This window comes from Anopheles coluzzii, chromosome 2, assembly GCF_943734685.1.
Source record: "Anopheles coluzzii chromosome 2, AcolN3, whole genome shotgun sequence".
In the NCBI taxonomy this organism is placed as follows: domain Eukaryota; kingdom Metazoa; phylum Arthropoda; class Insecta; order Diptera; family Culicidae; genus Anopheles; species Anopheles coluzzii.
In genome coordinates this window covers 92171551-92192319 of record NC_064670.1, presented here as the reverse complement: position 1 = coordinate 92192319, position 20769 = coordinate 92171551, and the positions used below count along the sequence as shown (strand labels likewise).

At 45.2% G+C, this 20769-nt stretch overlaps 1 protein-coding gene and 1 long non-coding RNA gene across 3 annotated transcripts in view; one reads left to right on the top strand and one right to left on the bottom strand.

Annotated features, from left to right (window-relative positions):
* Positions 1-291: 291 nt before the first annotated feature.
* Positions 292-20769, top strand: part of LOC120953840 (breast cancer anti-estrogen resistance protein 1) — a 120451-nt gene continuing 99973 nt past the window's right edge. Inside the window, exons 1-2 of one of the 2 annotated variants that reach the window (XM_040374139.2) lie at positions 292-599; positions 1695-2096. In XM_040374139.2, coding sequence (XP_040230073.2) covers positions 1767-2096 — 330 coding nt within the window. In that variant the 5' untranslated portion in view covers positions 292-599; positions 1695-1766. Of the gene's footprint in view, positions 600-1625; positions 2097-20769 lie in introns of both variants that reach the window. The other variant, XM_040374138.2, reaches the window with a different exon arrangement.
* LOC120953843 (uncharacterized) lies at positions 13611-15543 on the bottom strand. Its single transcript, XR_005751415.2, has 3 exons — positions 15014-15543; positions 14784-14930; positions 13611-14708 (listed from the first exon to the last, which is right to left on the bottom strand). It is a non-coding gene; the product is annotated as an uncharacterized LOC120953843 (long non-coding RNA).

The following is a 20769-nucleotide window of genomic DNA, read 5'->3' as shown; positions in this document are numbered from 1 at the left end:
CCTCCATTGACGTCATGGGCAACGCAACCAGACAATTTGGGGGAAAGCTGAACACATCGGCCCAAGCAAAACACCACTGCTAACTGGTAAAGTTTTCCACTTGCAGCTCTGTGAAGCGAATGAATGAAAATGAATCCCCTACTCGCGCCCATTTTCCAAGTGGAAAATGGATGCTGCGGTGGTTTGCAGGGAAATGCGAACGAAATTACCCGAACGCCCCGGTGTGCACACCACAACCAGACGACGACGAGGATGATGACGAACAAGCGAGAACCGGTAATCAACCGAGAGCGTGAGACAGAGAGAGATAGAGACAGAGAGCGAGCGCGATATGACGACCTACTCCACTGTTGTGCCATGCTTTGGCCTCCCGCTCTGGCAAGGATAACGCTGAGGTGGGACAGGATCTCTTTGTTATCTCGTGACACCGAGCATTCCGGGTGCGCTTTTGTGAATACGCTTTTCCTCGCTGTGTCCTCCGGTCCGCAGACAAATGCAACCGTTTTTGCGGTGCTGCAGAATTGTTTGCTGCTGGTGCCATCGGTGGTGTGTGTAATTCGTTTAGTTCCTCGAGTTCCGCTCAGGGGCTTACTCCAGGGGTAAGACGGGTCCGACAGACCAGACTGGGGGCAGACGGAGTGCGGCGTTCCAATTGTTTATGTCACGCCGTTCGCTGTGTGTCCTCGGGCTTCATATTCCTGGCCAGATCCAGTAGCGATAGGGGCAGTGCGCGTGTGACAAACTTTTCCGCCATTACCGGCTTTCGGCCGGACGGAATTGGTGTTGTGATTTTCTACCCGCTTGCAAAAAAAAACCCCAACCGGAACACACAGTGTCTGAGTTTGGCATCCTCCCTTTTTGCTTTGCTTTCAACTTTTGTATGGTGTAGAACGTAACCCGTCACACGGGCGAAGCGAAAGCAGCATTTTCCGAAACCCGAACGACGACGACACACTTGTGTGTGTGTGTGTGTGTTTGTGCGAGTGTTCCGAGCACTGGTGGCCTTTCTCGGCATACTGTACTGCTGGGTTGGCTGCTGGCTCGTTCTCATCCTAGTGTACTGCCGGAGTCTGGCAAGAAGTTCCGATCGGTGTGCAGTGTTGTTCCGAGTTTGCCCTTTTTCAGCGGGAAGGGGGAGTAGGGAGAGGGCTGCAGAAGGGTTTTGGTTCTACACAAACTGGCTGTTTGTGCGCGTGTGTGTGTGCGTACAGGCGCGCATTTTCATTCGGAACCACGACGACAGTTTTCACGGTCCTTTCTCGCGGGGCTCGGGCGGTTCTGTGTGCTAGCGATAGATTTTGACCGGACCAGGCAGGCATTATTGTATCGCTGGGTATGTGTGTGGATCGATGGAAATCGCTGCCAAAATACTCCCCAGCAGGGAACAGGTGCAATTGATTTCTTGTTCGCGTGGGATAGGGCAGGGCCTAAGGCCTCAGGCTGTACTGTTCCGGTTCTTCTCGGTGCGTTGTGGCCAGGGAATACTCTTTACGTTCGCTCGGTTTAGTGCGTATGAGTGAGTGTGTGTGTGTGTGTGCGTGCCGGGATTCGGGTGTCCGTTTGTAGTAAGGTGTGTTCGGGCGCTATTTTGGCGTCCATGTTCTTCTCTCCCGTCGACTGTGTAGCGTGTACGAATTTGTTGCGAATTTACTCAATTATGTAATCATCTGTTGAACGGTGTGAATACGAAGTAGGCCACGAAATTGAACGGTGTTGCGTTAACGCGAGTGATACACATACATTGGTGGCCAATTTCCACCCCCGAAATGGATCAGCCCGCCGCATCGCTAACCGGCAGCGTGTTTCCGGTACGCCCTTCCCTGGATCATTTGCTCGCGATGGGAGAGGATGACGACGATGACGATGAGGTTGAAGGTGCCTGTGAGGAAGAGATGCAGAAGAAGCCAGATCTTGTTCCCGGTGCAGTGCAGGACCGTTGCTCACCCGTTCTCGAAACAGTTCCCGAGCAGGAAGCTGACGGAGAGGAACCGGCGGCTGCCGCGGATGAGGAGGATGACGATGATGGTGCGTCAGAAATGACGGAACTTCAGCAGCTACCGGACACGCAACAGTCTGCCGGCGCGGCAAAGGAACAGGTAAGTAACGAACACGTCTCATCCCTTCCTCTCTGAGATTGATTTTCCTTCTGCTAAACCAACCAAAGGAGAGCTTTAAAAAGCTCCTTTTTTCATCTTTTGATTGAAGCCTAATTCTGATATTCTTTTAGCGGTGCTAGAAAGTGCAAAATCAGGGTTCGTGCTCGTGCAACAGTTTAAAGCGTATCCTCTTTGGACCCATCAGCATCCCACTCGGCGGCTCCTCCCCATAAAAAAATCGGCCACAATACCCCACAATAGTCCCCGGAAGTGGGTTGGGTGTTCCCTTTTACCGTTTTGTCGAAAAGAAAATCGATCCGTGCAAAACCGAGGTCGAAACAGAGCACCGAACCGCACCACCGGGGGTGTAGTTGTGTGTCTGTCGGTGTGGAAATCATACAGCAAAAAGACTGTTAGAACACGACCGGTTCACTGCTTTTGCACCACCAGTGAACTGCCATATTGCGGCGAAAAGTAAAGTACTATAGGAGAAAGAACACTTCCTACCCAGCACGACGGAGCGCCTGGGAAAAAGCTTGGGAAAATTGCTTTTCGGTTGCAGTTGGCAAAAGCGAAGCGAAGTATCACGAGTATGATGCTGTGTGAATACCCTCGGCCATATAGTGGAAAGTTAGTTCCGTTGCCGGTTATTTTCCGAATCAACCCTACCGGCCGCCCTTTCCTTCCGTGCTTGGTTTTTGGGCTTGAATTAAGTATGAGGGTGAGTTGGATTATCAAGCATGGTTTACTTTTCGGAGAGAGAAGAGAGCACATAGCGCACGGGAGCGCATGGCGCTAAGGAATATGAAATGTGGCTCCTCGCGTGGCAACGGACCTGCTGGTGGTGTTGGCATAGAATGCGGCGGTATGGAAACCATTAAAGTAATATCGAGTGGCGTTTCCTTTGCCGTTCCGTCACATTTCTCCGCAAGCTTTAAGGGTTTACCAGTTTACACGCAGCGGCGCCCCGGAGGATGACTTCCGGCTTTTGTGCGTTCGGAGGAAGTAACTAACGATGAGTGGCTTTTATGTGCTCGCCCCTCCCGATGTATAGCTAGTAGCGGTGGCCGTTCTATGTAATCAAGGATTAAACCACCCCGAAAGGTGCACCAAGGTATCTTACCAAGTCACCCCACCGGTCAGGTGACAAGAACGTAGCAAGGTGTGCGAAAAGGCGAAGGCGTCCGTTTTTATCTCACGGACCCGTCGTGTCTCATCGGATAATCTGGCAATCTATGCAATGGCGCGCCGTTTGTGTGGGGCTGCCGCACCGAGAAGCGCCCGGGTATCATCATAATAACAAGTTTCTTGTATCTCTAGCGCTTGTGGAAAGCGGTAATGAAGTAATCCACTTTTTTATTTTATTTTGGTTGTCTCGCTTTTCCCTCGAGCGCACTGTACGGGTCTAATCCGTCCCTAAAAGACCAGTTCGGAGTGACAGTAGTCTTATCAATGGGCGAGGGTATTAATCTCCTTTGGCTTTCTCAGAGCCAGAGTGCCTTATCGTGTGACTGGAGCACAATTTTTCTTGATTGTGGAGAATCTTTACCAGAAAATGGTGGATGATAAATGTCCAAGAGGGGCGACAATTTGTCGAAGGAAGTCTTGTGTGATAATGCTGATCAGGTTACGAAGGAACAGTATCAGAGAGGATCATATTTAATGACTCTTAACCGGCAACTACGAAAGAGATTATTACATGCACTGATAATTTCGTTTGATGATACAGGTTTTTATGTAAAATTTTCATAACGTTTCATTATTTATGTTTCAATATTCCTATTCGTTTACTAAAAAAAACCTTAATCTAGCAGTTCAAAAGAGCCAACAACTCAAACCAAGCGAAAACCAATTATTGAAATCGAAAACAAAATATCGAACAGCCGTCATATTTCAAGATTCGTTTCACACGATTTGTTTACCCAGAGTTTACAACAAAAAAGCCAGCGTAAAAAGTAAATAAAAAAGCAGATCAACTTGGCGTGTTCCACCGTGGCAAGATAAGGTCCTCTGTGACTAACACCACCAGCTCTCGAGCGTGAGGTCTTTTACCTTGCTGCACTTTTCCCTCTTCGACTGCATCTTTCGACTTCTCTTTTGCCTCCGGCGTTGCCGGGGCACACCGGGGTTTCGTTTGATCCGTGCCCGTGCGCCTTGGGTGTTTCTTTCTTCATTTTTTTTACACGAGAAAGAATCACACTTTGGTTTAGCATTTGGTAAAACACGTGTTTGTGGCTGTTTGCTTTTAGTTTTCTTCGTCGCACCCACCCCCAGCAATCGCACCCGTAACACTCTCCCAGCTTAGATGACTCCGAGGTGAAGTTGACCAGGACCCTGGGGCGACGACGACGACGATGATGATGAAAAAATAAAACTCCCTAAACCTGCTATCGAAGAGAAGCGATTGACAGTCGAACGTGTACTGATTTGGACAAGCATTATCGCACCTTTAGCCACCGATGGTGACGTGCCGTACACCTTTCCCGATGCGTGGCAAGTGGGAAGGTGTCTCGATTGGGTTCGCTGTCCATTAGGGAAATGGAACTGCTGGCGGGTTGGATTGTATCGCTGTCACCAAATATTGACACATGTCGGTGACACTTTTTGGTCGGGTTTGAACTCTTAAAAAAAAGCGTAACATATTTGCTTTGATATTGAAACGATTTTCAACGTCTCGTTTTTTTCCTTTCACGCATTTTAGACCGACCACACCTAAGGAATGCTTTACGCTGGAAAAAAAAGTAAAATGCAAACCAAACGAAATGAAGCACCACGCGAGGGACTCATATAAGCTCTCCTATGCCGCCTGCAAACAAGGAAGGGTCATACCCCCCGGGCGGACGGGCGACCAGACGGTTGAACACATGTAATTCACCAACTTGTTGATGCAGCGCAGTATATGTAGCAGCGGCAATGCACTTGTGTCCAGTGTCGTCGTCGGTGTGGAGTACTTACGGGGCCGGTGTTTCCCCATACGCGCAACACCACAGTTTCGGCAAAGTTTGTGGAGAAAGTGAACAACCGTTTCCTGGAGCGGATCCCTTACCTTTCCAGCTCCTTCGGGAAAGGTGTTTTATGGCTTTCCATGTTTGCGCACCCCTGTCGAGACGCTCAAACTTTGCTCATAAAGTGTGCAGAGTCACATTGGAGGGTCATTGGAGCTATATGTACACATGCTCCAAGCTGGTGGAGTGTGTACAAGCATTCCTAGCGTGTTTGAATTTTTGGAGCTTTTTTTCTGAGAAAGTTACAACGGCTTATACTGGAATGCTTACCTTTATCGAATTTCTATTTGTCTTTTGCTTGTGTGTAGCTTTGCTGTTGAATCTATTAACCCTCAGTTGGGTTGTATTCGACACAAAAGTATTTTTAGTGTCCAAAATGTATAAATTGCAGACTGTTAACCCCGTCAGGATGTTCTTTCGATTCGATTGCTAACCGTTTCTTATCAATTCGTTCTAATGATTTATGGCTGGTTTTGTTGTGGGGACAATTGTTGACCCTTTAAGACCCTCATATGTCATATACTACCCGTTCACTGTCATATTTTTTATTATAACTTTTGGACATCCACTTTGTTCAAGGTCATTTTCTCATTTTCACCCCTCTTTTAGAGAAAGGTTTCTCTGGTTGATTTGTGACACACGTGTGACATTTTAACCGTGAAAATGCGTGGGCTTAATCGTCTGGCTCGATGCGCTAGCGCAGGACAGCTTTAAGTCCAGAATTTATGTTAAAATTAGAATAACAATACGAAAGTGAAAGAAAGAGCAAACGATCGATTAAACGATCAATATGGATGGGGGGCGGTGGATATGGGGTCGACGATCGAGTCGACGTGTGTGTCCCACTTGTAAGCTTATTTCAATTTAATTACCACAAGATTATGGCTATATGACACCCGTAAATATGACCGCTAACGAGTGAAAAAAGATGATCCATTCGCCGCATTATAAAAGCATCAAGTGACAGTTTTTTTTCTCTCAATATTTTCCCTTTCCCTTTTCAGCGTGTGGTGAGTTACGGAGTCCCGAATGGAAATTGTGCGGCACGATTGAACTCGCGCCAAGATCGCCAAAGCAGCGCTGCCATTCCTTCCAAAGCGCCCCCTTTCCTCCATTCCCCTTTTCATCTGGGCTCGATTGTTTTGCTTTTAGGGCGAAACGAGGGAATACGAAACGAGCCGCCTAAAGTTAGAGGCTCAAAATATTGGTGCATTTCCCAGAAAACCGCTTATTGTCGGTTGTACAAGAATGGAATGTTGTTTACATCCTTTAGGGCTTTTCTTTCGCCTTTTTGAGGGCCTCGGTGAGTCTCTCTCTCTCTCTCTCTCTCTTTCTCTGTTACACCGCCACATGTTGCGCCTGTGTGTGCGGTAGGTTGACACCGCGTACTGCTTTTTTCGTTCTGTTCTCAGCTTATGTGTTTATTATTATGCATGCATGCATGTTTGGCGCGAACATCAAAAGCATGACGGTAATTCTAATTGTGATCACATGTTTACCGCGTGTGTTCGGGGTAAAGCGATCGGCGTGGGTTTTGTCGTTTGTGATTGATGTTTTTGGGGGACTTCATGGTAAGGTTTTGTGTTGAGGATGCAGAATACGAGTTGTATTTATTGGTTTCCAATAATAATTTATAACAGTTGAATTGAATGAAAGGCGTTTCAATCGTTTATTAAAGAAAGCTTACCTTCTTCAAGCACGTCCATTGTCGACGGTCGTTCTAATTCGTTTTGCTAACCCTCAACTGAACGTTATTGTTATCAATATCATCAATCATCTTCGCTTCTATTTTATATTGCAGTTGCTTTTAATTAAATTCTGAGTGATAAGCACCACCACCGGTGAAGGTACTTCAAGACATCTCCAAAACAGAAGCCAATGGTTTCCACTTTTTTCCCCGGATACCTCTAGAGCGATAAAAATAAACGGCCAAACATAAGAAACGGTCGCGTGGCCCTCGCTAGGCTAGACAAAAGGAAAAGAGTCCCGCGAAAAGGGTGGAACGAAAGCGAAGCATATCGTGCTGTCTACAACTTGTTTTCGTTCTATTGTTATTGCAGCTCGTTAACTTCTCCAGTTCGATCGAAGAAAAAAGGGAAGGCGGTCTATCGTCTGGCGAGCTGGGACTCTCCGGACAAGTTGGTTGGGACGCACAATAGAAAGTGTAGGTAGAAAAGATAAGCGTCGTCCAACATCGGCGGTCAGCATCTCCTGTTCGAAGTGGAATGTCTCAAACTTTGTTGCTGGCGTTGTGTTTGTTGTGACGTTTTAGCAGACGGGACGGATGAAAATAGAGTTCAGAATGCGGTCCGTGAGAGTGTTGAATGATTTGAGCAACGATTCGCTTCGAGTGATATCGCATTCGATCGATAAGATGGCAACTCCACAAACCCCGGGTCGGATTGGATCGTGCTCACATAACCCCCTCGCATGGGGGTAACCCGTGTCCCTAGGCGACCTCCAACAGTTGTTTGATTGGTATCGCTTTTACCGCCGTCCCAAAAAAAACAAAGAGCGGAGGTCATGTGCGATGCATGATGTTGACCCATTGCATCTTCCCCGGGCGGGTGGTTGGCTTCCATCGGGACGCAGTGAACTTTCTTACCTGGTCGCCGGTTCGTGGTGCCCTTTAATCTCCACAGAAACTGGCCCCGTGCTGGCCGTATGTCTTCCGACATGCACGCGAAGAAGGGTTAAGTTTTTGGACATCTGGAATGCTCCAATCATCCAATTTCCATCGCGCACCATCGTCGACGACACCATTATCCACGGCTCCACGTGTCTGCATTATTTCTTTTCCCCGTGTACCGCTTCTCCGCCTATCGGAGTCGGCGTGTGTTCTAGCGAAGGAAGTGAGAAGTTTTTTCCTGAACGGTGCCGCCCGCGGGTTCCGTTTCGCTGACGGTTCGTTAGTGTCCATTCGGACTTGGAAAGTACCGCCCAACCGGAACGGGGCTTGGTGAGGTTTCTTTTCTTGTGCCGGTTGGCGCTGGACGTTCTTCCTGGCCTGTGTATGGCGTCTTCTCTCGTAGCTGTGCATGGAAGACACGTCGTGAGGCGCATTTCTGGTAACAGGAAAGGCTATAGGGAAATGGAATTTCAAATAGCATCACAAGGAGTTGTCCGGACGCTCTTTGACACTGTTCGGTGGTTTAGAAGTGATGTTAGTAGAGCGAGACGGGAAATGCCCTGCTCTTACACACACGCCTTGCTATCTCTATAGTGATCATCTCTATGGTGAACCTGAATAACAGGTAAATTTTTTACTTTTCAATTTCTCAAATGTATCCCAGAGAGCACTAATTTTGAACGACAGTAAATAGCGATATCACTAAATTATGTCATCGTTTAAATTTGAATCGTTCTCAATACCCAAAATTAGCTCACCAACGCTTTCCAGCAGTGTTTCGGCAAATTAAGAATTGTGATTACTGGAATGAGGAATACATTTAGCTACCGTTTCTGATCTTCCCACCCTCTTGGTTGTGGAACTGATATTAAAATCCCTTCGTACCCCAGTGCCCTGTCTTACGTGCATATCGCAATCGCTAGCCGAGCTTTTCTAATTAACCAAAACGGCTAATTAAAACCGCCCCCTTATTTTCATTTAAAAGATCTCTTCTACAAAAGTCTTTCATTCTTACCCAACCCAACCCAACCGAACGAATGTATACCGACGTTTCGATTCCTCCTGCTAGTAAGAATCGTTGTTCCAGTTTCTTTGCCGACGTGAGAGCTCCGTCCGCTTCCCCACGACTCATTATCTGCTTCTCTGCTCACCGATCGCTTGCAGGAATTGTTGAGCAAAGGAATGGGGAGCATTCTTTCAAATGATTGTAAAATGTGCAAAAGAATATATACTGAAACACCAAAGCGAAAAAAAAATTGCTTGGAAGAATGACGTTATGACTAGCTGTAGATGTAAAGGAAGGCGAATGAATGTTTTACATTATTCATCTTCCTCAGCATATAACATGATTGCACCCGGGTTTATGCTGTCCGTTGCGGATTGTAAAGCGTATTTCCATTCCCTCCGTAGAGCAGTAAACAGTGTTTGGGGTTGGGATTTGGTTTTAGGTCAGCGAGGGTGAGCACTTTAATGCTCATCTTTAACCCTCTTGAAACGGTTGAGCTGTGTAGAATTGGTGCCGGGTTTCTTGTAGACTTATTTCTGTTCATCAGGTGAATAATGAATGAGAATTATTCAAAATTCCATTGGTATTTCTTTCACCTTGCATTGTGTACTAAAATTGTACTAAAATACAAATGAAAAGCCAAGCCTCTTCTTGTTCATTACTCGGCACACCTTGGGGCGAGAGCTCCTGAAAGGCGGATAACACCTGCCGGATTTGTTGATTTGTTTGATTATCTATGTATCACTTTGGTCAGCTTCTCCGACAACGACGCCTTAGAACGGGTTGTGTCCACCTACAGCAGCTAACAAGTGTCGCTACCCAAGCTGTTGACGAACGCTTGGGGTCAACTGTGTTCCATTTTGTCCCATCCTTTACGTGCTGTCTTTCGTCGTTTGTTGAACAAACAGATTACCATGCTCCTATTCAAGCGATAGCTGTGCCTGCAGCTTCCGTGCTTGGACTCTAGACCCTTGGGGGCACCATCCGCTTTACGGATAAGATCGATCTGATGGTGGTCTGTTTTCTAGAAATTCTGTTTACCATTAGCATCGCTCTCCGAACTTCCAAGCTTTGTGGTACATTTTTTTGTTGTGTGTTCGTCTCTCGCGCTCGGCCGATTCTTTTGATTATTTTTGGTCTTGCCGAGTTGAAGACGACGGGTGCTAATGAGCCTAAAATTAGCTCCATCTAATGAATGTATCCCCAGTGGCTTGGTTGGTCCGCTGGCGATGGGATGCCGTAATAAAAGCCCGTTTTGGTTGAGAGTAACATTCGTGAGGTGTGTTTGTCCGTCCAGCCTAGGCTATTGCATGCAATGTGACTGTGTCATTTCGTAGCATATAAAGGATTTTCGATGTTCAAATTTGTCTTTTCTTTTGCACCGGATATTGAATTTGTCGCTAGTCAATTCCTAGCGTTAAACCAATTACAAGAAATCCTCCTTTAACTAAGCCTCTTCCGTATCTTCTCAATGTCAGCTTCACTATTTCACAAACTCCTACTGAACACTTTCCTGAAGCATACGTTAGTTGTTTTTCTCGCGCAAACAAATTACCTCGAAGAGCTCGATAAAAACGACCAATAAAAATAAACCAACTCCAAAACGACAGCACGAGAATGATCGCAACAAGGAAACGAAAACAAAACAATCAAATATTATTGAACCTGTTACATGATACTCTCTCACGCTCTCGCTCGCTCTCTCTCTCTGTCTGCCGTAAACTTCCAGCAAAGGAAGCATCCAATTTTAATGCGCAAGTGAAGAAAAATTGATGTCGTAAAAGCGGGAATGCCTTGGCCTGCACGAAACCTGCACCACTGAACGAAAGCAAGAAGCACCGCGCATAAAAAGGTGTGGTGCAGTTGTAAGTCGTAACTTTCATTTATGCGTACTTTCTTCTCGCCGTAGGTAATTCAGCTCTGGAAGAAGATACTTCCACGTCCTGTTCAGCGCCTTCCGCCAACAACCCTGTAGCGTGTGGCTATAGTTTCACTGTTTTGATTCCCAAGCAGTTCGGTAGTTCTTTTAGGGGGGTGCGCTCATCTTCTACCGACTGTTGTTGTCTGGCCGGCTGAGCCTTCGAGCTAGCATTAAATGAACCGATTACCCAAAGCAACGAAGACGAGCTCTCGATTGTGTTGGATAAGAAGCATCATAGGCCGTTGGTCCGCGAGGAGATGGGGCTGTGATGCGCCGAAAGGTTTCGTCTGAAAATGGTAATTTTGCGTTGTTTAATACTATACAATTATTTCCAATTACGCGCCGTTTTCAGTGGTAGTAGTATCCTTGCCTCGGAACCTGCGGAAGAGAGTCTGAAAAAGAGCAGCCCAGCGTGCGAAGAAGCTGAAGCCGATTGTTGGGAGGAGGGCGTGATGAAGGTAATATACTTTCATCGCAGACCCATGTCCTTCCCACTGGCAACGCCAAGCTGTTGCTGCTCGACGTGGTCGTGATGCCATAGCCCTCTGGCAAGTTGACTGATCATATTGATTTGCGTCGTACGACCGGTCAGTCTTGTCAAGTGTCTGTGAGTTGAAATATGATGGCAGCAATCGGTGTTCAACGACATCCGGCTCGGTCCTGAGAAGGGGTGGTCTGTTCAGGGGTTTAAAATAGGCTGTAATTGTCCTTGGGAAAGGATAAACGGACAAAACAGTGGATCGCCCACACTTCTACTGCTCGGCGAGGCCAGTGTAAGATAAATGAATCGAGGAGTAATTTTCACCGTACTCATACGATTAACCTGTGGGGTTGTATGTGAGTAGGAAAACAGATCATTTAAACTCATTTTTTATTCTCGCAACCTTTCTTTCCATCATGTTCAAGCTTTATAATGTGTTGAACTTTATCGACCCGCACTGTAACTGCGCGAAAAGGTGCGATAGATGCAACACAGCTGATTGCGCGCACAAGAGGCACGCGCGCTCTGCCCAAGCTTGCATGAGATGAGATCAGAGCCCAGAAATAACTAAACGCTGCAACGCTCCTGCTCCGGTGGGTGATTTGCAAAAGCACGAGCAAAAGCTACGTCAGCTTCCTTAACGATCGACGATCACTGAACACCGCTGAGGGGAAACGGGTTCTCCTGGAACAGGTTCTGCAGAAATGGTGTGTGCGGCGGTGGTCACACGTTCTAAGCCTGCAAGTGTTTTTGCCTCGGAATCCACCGAGCCACGTTTGCTGCAGTTTCGCGCGGTAGCTTCCAAATTGCTGGCGATTGATCGCACGAGAAGGAGATGATTTAGTGTGATCGAGTTCTTATAGGGAATTTGCACCGACACAAGATGCTGCTGCCAAGTGGTACAAGATAAGTCGACGATTTCTTTTCTCCCCTTTGGTGTGCCCGTCCGCGCGAGAACGATCTTCGTGTGGAAATAGCGGCGCCGGCACTGCATCTTTTTAACACCATTTAAGGCGAAACTTCACTGGAAAGACACTGCACAGAAGGGTTGAAGGTGCATTTGAGGACGCTAGTAAAGGGGGTGGTATTTGTAAAATGCGGCGTATGCAAATTTGATGTGTGTTGCGAGTTCATTGAATGCAGATTACACATTGTGCTGGCTGGCTGGCTGGGTGCCTTGCCGGTTACCAACTTTGCATAATTGGCACCGATCGAACATGATCGATGGTTGTTGTGTGTGATTTGTTTGGTTTTGCACATATGGCGAGGATGTCCCACAATCTCGACGCGACATCAGGGTGTTGTAGCTGCTGCTGTTTCTTCATGCAAATCAACCGCAAAGCAAGGCGTGTTTCGATCAAGTGATCGAGAAAGTGACATTTGCTAATGATTCGGTGTAACATCGGGCAGGTTGTGGAAAATTGATGACACAACGTAAGTGCTGTGCAGCAGTGGAGGTGATGATCTCATGGTTGCTGGTGGTTAATGATGAGTGGCAGTTGGAAGTCGTTGGAAGTGGACAAGAGCAATTGCAGTGAAAACGAAAGGAATTGCTTTCTTGAATTAATTACAATAGTGATATGTTTGGAAGCGAAGAATAACAATTAGTAACTGTGTCTACGTCCTAGACGTCCTTGATTTGTCTTAAAATGTTTGATTGAAGGTGTCCGAGGGTCGAAAAATACTCAAACCATGTGTGAGAATGGGGGGCAATGTGGGCATGTTCAGCAATTGAATCAACACTCTTTTGAATTTACCACTAAACACTAATATTCTTACATTATCAGTTTGCTCTTGGAACTGGAACTGTTGAAAGGCCCTATTGAAAATCTATCTTCACATAGATAAATAAGTTAATTTGCTGCCTAGTTTCCCCGTTCCAAACCTCAATCAGCTACAATTTATTGGGAAGGAACTAGAAATGACTGCCAACATTATTCTACATGACAAATAACGAAGGTCGGCTACTGTCGATAAATTATAGACGCTAGAAGCTCCCCCGAATCGGGATTCTGTAGTGCAGTTTTTCGATAAACTAGCTTTAAGGATCATGGCTACGCGCAAGGACGAGTTACCTTCTCTTTGGTTTGGTGCCCTTTAATTTTCCCATAACCTCGTCCCATAAATCTTTCAAACCGACCGGCCGGCGGGTCAATACTCTGCCGGGGCCTCGCGCAGAGCGGACGATGATGAAAATAAAGTATCAACAATCCCGCGTGTCCCGATGTTGCTGCGTGTCTTGTGCGCTTTCGATTCCTTCCTCAGGCGGGCGTTGAGGGCATTTCTGTTTTTCTTACCGCTCTACCCTTCTTGGGACTTTGGGCAAAGGGGGTTTGAATTTTGTATGATACCCCTCGCCCGAAATGGGCAGACCGTATTTGTGTGTCTGTTTATTGGCCCCAAATGTTGTTTTTCTCCCCCAGTTGTTTTGGAATACTTTTCGGGAGTGATTGAATAAGACCTTGTTAGAGGTAAAAAAAGAGAAGCCCGTCGAATCCTGCAATAAAGGATAGGACAGGGAAAGATCGGGTTCTGTGTGTCCATCTCCATAAATTATGATAGTCCTTTTTCCCGGTCAACACCCGGCGTTAAAGAAGTAAGAGAAAAACAACGAAGACCAACTAAATGCGACAGGTATTTGTTCTGGCTGAAATGGTTCGAGATTACCGTTCGGTTAAATCTATAGTCTAGTGATTAGGTGGGGCGCCAAGTGGTCAGCGGCGAGGGAATACAGAGAAAATAGCGTAATTGAGGGGTTGACGTAATGATGGTTCCGATCCTGATTCATTGATTTATTGCCGAGCTAAGACCTGTGTTTGGAAGACGAAACAAACGTAACGTACCGAGTCAATCGATGATCGTTACTACCGTTTCGGGGGCGCAATGATACGGTCCTACCTGCTCCGACGATAGCCATCTCGCCAAGATGAGATTATTACGGTTCCTTGATATCGGGGACCGGGGGTCCATTAACAGATCGTCTCATATTGCGTTTGCTTCCCTTTGATATCTACCTGAGGACGAAGGAAGCTTCCTCGTTGGTTTTGCTGATGCCGAAGAAGTGAGCAAAGCCCCGACTAAACGAATTGGGTGGCTGCCAGTGGGTAAAAGTGGTTCAGATTTCCGGTCACGAATCGCCTATTCCCACGCGACAATAATGTATTGGGGTGTGTGTGCTCTATACCTTAGGCTAGTTTCTCACAGATTAGGAAAGTTTTCTACGGTAGCTCGAGAGGAGAATGCTTTACCATTGGGCTTGTGCTCTGATAAAGCTAGGCAAAAACAGGGACTTCACGTGGGGGAAAGATTATCCTTACCGTAATTTTCTCACACCAATTGACCACGGACACTTATCCGAAACCCCTCCGAAAAAATCACTGCCAACGTGCACACGGTGTCATGTGTGCTAATCGTTTCATCGGAAACCTATTTCTGGCATAATCGCTGAAGATCACGTTCCAGGTGTACAGCGCCGAAAGTGACCGCAGCCGCGGTATTTTGCACACGAACAAACTCGACACTCTTAACTCGACACTCTTAACTCGACACACGGGTTTCGCGAAGGTTGACCTGAAAAAAAAGCGTTGATGTTTATGGCCTGGTATGCAATTTAAAACGTGCCTTTAGATGCGCTCTCCTACCTACCAACCGTAACAGTATTTAGCGTGGCGCTAGCTCGTTGATCCATGAGGCAAGGGGCGACCGGGGGGGTAGTCGTGCATCGTTGAAAAGCAGTGACAGGAAAGGACCGACGAATGAAGGAACTTTATTCATGATTCGTTCGCAGTTTCGCTAGGAATAGGAATGGTTATTGCTCAATCTGGCGCTCTGAATAGTAGTAGTAGTAGCCGCTAAGTAGGGAAGGTTTATGTTACCGGCGCTTCCTAACCCACTGACCGTGTCGGAGATTCGTCTGGCACCAGCAGCATACACACAGCAGTATTGCCTTCGTTCGATCTTGTCGCTCTGTGCGAAGTAGTAGACGGTGCGGTTGCCAGTGGTTGCACACACAACGAACGGCATTTGAAATTAATTATCCAGCCTACTTGAATACAACGAAACGACGTCCAGCGTGCGACGACAGTGGCGCCCGCCGTCTGTGTGCAAGCAGCACAGATCGACCAAACGAATGATGACGTCGATTTGACGTATCGCCGTAAGGGAAAATGTCCATTTATGGTACAAATGGAGGTGTTTGGTGGTAGTTCGTGAAGCTGGAGGGCAGTGTACGAGTGTCTGTGTGTGTGTGTGGATATGTGCTGCGATATCAGAGGGCTAAGTAGCTGCTAACCCGAGAAGGTAAGCCTGAAGAGAATACGAGGATAGTAGATTTGATAGGTTACGTTACACGCTAGACGGTAGAGACTGCTTGGGTACATTAAACCGAGAGCGATTGTTTTTAAAAAGCAATCAGCAATTATAATGATTTAAAGCGTTTTGCTATTAAAAGGTAAATAGAGAGAGAGAGGAAGAGGGAGCAAACTCACCTCGAATCGATCTTCTGGTTAGCGCCAGTGGCCAATGAACTGTCTGTCAAAGCCTGCAGGCCAAACGTTAACCTTCAGCTGTGTGACGTCTCGTGGCATACTTTCGTACGAGGGGAGGTCTGTTTGTCCTGGCACAAGAAGGGCACACACACACTGTAATAGAATGTTTGCTTGCAAGAAAAGATTGCCCTACGTATGTTGGCGGGGTGCGCCCAGAAATAGGGTATCGACTTCTCAACACTCACATGATGCTTATCGGATCAATTAGTGTAAATAAGAACCGCGGGAGCGCGCAGCAACACACCTTCCGAAAGTGTCGCAAATGGTGGCCGTGGGGGGAAGAGGCCATTCCAGCTGCCACGACGCTGAGCTGGTGAGTCATCGTCTTTGCGAACTGGCACGCAGATGGGTCTCCTCACCCGGGGGGAAGTGCATAATTTCCGCGAATTAGCTGCCGTCAGTGACCGGTTTTTTTGCCGTTTGAGCTACGTACGGACGGTTCTAAGGGCGGCAGTTGACGATTGGAAGAAAGAAGGCGCCATCCGGTTGCCCTCCGTCAGGCCACTCGCACACAACAGTTGTGTGCATTCATGAACGAGCTTGTAGGGCAAAAAGGCGCTGGAAGTGACAAGCGTGATGGGACATGCTTCGGTGATGAATCATTTATTGCAAAGTAGGTTTTAATCGATATCTGTACTACCGTCGATAATATGAACTGTTGGATGTATACTAAAACTAATAGTTGGATTTATTTATCAAAAAATATTCAAACTGAGATTGTTGTATTGTTGGATTATGGCCTTATTGCTTTGTCAAAATTTCGCCTTGTTTACGGTCTTGTGTCAATATTATCTCTGTTCTGCTGTGGATCATCATCGAGGGGCCAATATTTCACTTTTGTGTGATGATGATTGCCTTAGGCCCTGCGGGCTACTCCCTTTCGAAGTGCCCCCTCCGAAATGGTAATAATCTTCCTTAACTCACCATGGGTTTATGATACTCTGCTTCACGACCACGCACGTGAAGGGTTTGTTTTCGGACAAGTCTGGCCCTCAGGGCGAACGAAACCCGCCAACTCCTCCTCTCGGCTGGTATCGGTAGGTTGCCATGGAGAGTATTTTTATTTGTAAGTGAAACTCCATCTTTTCGGTGTCTCCAATAGCCAACGAAAAGGAAGAAGAAAACACTCGTCGATCAAGTCGTTTGCCCGGGTCCGACTGATCGTAAATCAGCTACTTACAGTTTAATCACTTTCCATCTAAAAAAAGAAGGGACAACGAAAATCCATAAGCGTAAATTATCGGTTCGCGTTTATGCTGCTTTTACGCGACCATGATTTGTACGCGAAGCGGGCCAACCGGGTGTACGTGTAGCAGTTCTGTTGCGCACAACAGCAATGTGATCCGATGTGGTCCGAAAAAGGTGTGGGATTTATTTTCGGAAAAGCAAAGAAAATGCTCCACCAAATCCAAGTGCTAAATCGCGAAGCACATTGGCCTCCCCTGGCGCAGTGTAGCACAGTGCGTTGTGGATGATAGCGGTGTGGTTGGTGGTGGAAAGAGATAGAGGATCGTGGGCAGCAGAGGAAAATGGCTGAGACCCGGTTGACAACGCAGCAACTTTGGTGGATGATGAATGGTTCCGACTTTGGTACACAGTTTTCCACGGATACGGCGCATGAAAGTTTAGTGTGGTGGATTAGGAAAAAAAGGAAATCATAAATTTTATTTGTTTCCTCCCGCGATCGATTGCTGATATGCTATTTGGAAGTTTATTTCTAGGTAGTGAGTTTGCCCATTTTATTGTCAGTAGCAACAAGACAAGACCGTTTAGAACTTATTTCTATGAATTTTCCATTTTCAGCTGAATTTGGCAAATGCTTGTTGCTTTCTATTTGCTTGATCCCAATTAATTATGTACAACCAATGTACGTCCGCTTGTGACTGCGAACATGGCGTCGTGTCGCTATAATTTGCATGTTGACTGTTACTGCAATGCGCTGTTTCTTTCGATATCGATCGGGGAAGCTGTGCCAATCAGGCAATTTCATTCCTGCTCATTTACGTTGCAAAACTGATACCATTTGAATGTAGGTCAACGATATTCAAACTATTTTTAATAAATAGATATATGAATGAACATTTAATTACTGCTTATATAGCTGCACACACTCACTAAACAGGAAAGGAAATCATCCATTTTAATGCTTTAATTGCACAAAGGACCCCTCGTTGCTCGTCAGCCGCCCAGAAGGACTACAAATTTAAATAAATTCCTGCACAGCCAGACAGGACATGATTTTGTATTGCAGCAGCACTATATGCTTCATAATGAAATACCTCTTGGTCGTCTCCTTTTTGCACTTGATTGCTTTTGTTCTACTGTGCGGAATGGTATTTTGCGACATTCTTCGTCACCTACCTGCATTTTCTCGTTCTGGGAATTTTAAACTTTCCTATCACGCTGTCTGTCTTGCTAGAGGGGAAGTGTCTTTGGTGCATAGTTTGTAGGAGGAGGTATTTATGCTAGAATCATTTCACTCCGCTACTATCATGGGAACATTTTTGCTGAAACGAAGTTTTGCTTTGAATCATAAAAATGTATGTGAAATATGCATATTAAGACTGTTGTACATTAGAAACATAATACAATTTGACACTAAATGACAATGAAGCATAAAGTATGTTATCTATTTTATAACTCAAAAAGTATTTTCTAGTATTTACAAGCCAATATTTTACAGAGTTGCTTGTGAGTAATCGAATTTTATTATTTTATTTATTTGTTTATTTCTTCAACTTATATAAAGAGCGACAAAGTGTATATAATTAATCTAAGATTTATTCTAAAATGTTAATGGTGCTCTCAAGCCACGGCCTTTGCGAAAGTTTACTCTTTTCGCAAGTATAAATTATACAAGGATTGTATATGATGCCATGTAGAGTATGTTTTAATTATTATTAGTACAGCGTTTTCTTTACTGCCTACCGGCTCTACCATTTCATTTGTTTATCATGTGTTTGTATAGTATGCCATGCCCTAAGTCATCGATCGAACTGCCATCCTTTTGTTAAACTGCTACTCAACTTTCATAGACAAAGTTAAGCACAACACTTGACGATGGCACTCGTTTGCTTGGTTTGACTGGTTGACTGGCAAATTGATAACAAACGAACAAACTCTCAAACCCTTTAGCAAAAGCCTGCCAACAGTCAACCATTGTCAACAGACAACCGCTCCATTTCCGATTGATTGCTTAAGTTTCGCTTCGGGCACTTGCGTTGTCCTCACGCTCATTTTGAATTATTCCTCATTGCTTCTTCACTGAAAATGGAGCTTAAAATCATCTAGCAAATGATAAACTTTCCGTACACGCGGAACAGTGAAGCGCAAGCGGTTTATTTGTCTGGTGTAGAATAAGTTTTGCGAAATTACCACCATTAAGCATGACCGGAAGCGCAGAAGCGTGGTAGAGTGAGAGTAAGATTGTTCCTTTCCCGCGGCCATTTTGACGGTGCCATTTGTTGTATATACACTGTGTTGATAATTTGCTAAATGAAACGGGCAGCTCGCCCTCAAGGTAGGGAAGGCATTATGTAGGGGTAAACGGGGCAAAATGAGCATGTGGGGCAAAATGAGAGCCCTCTATTTACGCATTATTTCACAGCAAAGATACATTACAAGGCTCGAAATGTATCCATTAATACAAATGTTTAATAAATAATAAATAAATGTTCTATGATCGTAATGTAAGTTTTATAACCCTTAAATAATAAATAACAAAGAAAAATACAAAATAAGATTTAGTAGCATATTGATGTACAGTGGAGCGCCGTTTATCCGGGTACCTTTTATCCGGCTTTCCGTATATCCGTGCTGTTGAGAAATGACAGTTCAATACAAAGGTGACATTGCGTTATGAGGAGGATATTTGAAAAAGCAGTAATAAGAGCACATTGTCGTAACAAAAAACATTATAATTCATGGCAAATTTCAAATATTCTCATTGGAAAAACATGAAGTTAATAAAACCTGGGTTATTTCAAAATCAAAAAATCAAAATAAAAAAATCAATCAAAAAATAAGAAGAAAAATATATTCCAAAACTATATCAGGAATTCGAGATAAAATATATCATTTGACTCATTATCCGTGTTATTCGCATATCCGGGCGAGGTCAAGTCCTGCGAAACCCGGATAAACGGCGCTCCATTGTAGTTGATTTAATGCCACTTCGAAAATAAGCTTGAAGCAGTGTCACAGGGTTGTGTGGAAGTTTTATATGGTATATTTTTGAAGACATTATATTTCTTTACAATTTGTCTGAAGAAAGCAAGGAAATTCAATGTGTATATTTACTAATATAACAAAAAATACAAAAAAAATCTCGTGGGGCAAAATGGTCAGTTATGCTTGGGGCAACATGGGCAGATGCTTTTGACACATGGCGCTTTGTGAGGCTATGGTGTTGTATTTGTCCCCACAATAGTAATGGTAACAAGTACTGCTTCAAAATATTTGATTTTGTAGATTGAAATGTGTAACAGTTTGTAATTTTAATAAAATATTTTTAGAAGAATTTTAAGGGCTTTCCTGAACAGCTAAAAAAAGATAGGAAGAGAATACATTTCACGAATTTCCCTATTTTACCCCGCGTGACAAAATAGCATCACGTAAAACATTAGCTTTTACATTACACTTTTTCCATGTCTTTCAAGTTATTTTCAGGCTATGTGGCAATTTTAATCCATAGATAAATAGTGGAGGCATATAATAATGTAAGAGTATTTGTGTTTGGTGACAAATTGAAAGGAAAATTCAGTAAACTGGTTAACATGCCCATAATTGCCCCGTTTGTCCCTACACTTGCTTCACACGGTGGTGTTCGGTTTCATCTCGTACCTGAGCCTTGCAAGTTTTTGGACAAGAAAGTTTATCATTCTGGATGCTGTCTTACCCAACTTTGTAGTGAAACTAGTCTTCGCTCGCGCAAAACTTGTTCCTTAAAGAGGGTTAAAGGATTAAATCGATCAACTAGCACACTGGTGGACATTGGAACTAAAGCAAATGTTTCGGGGTGGTACAGCGAAAAACACACCAAACTCAAGTGGCCACTAGCAAGGGTTAGTGTTAAGCTGAGTGTA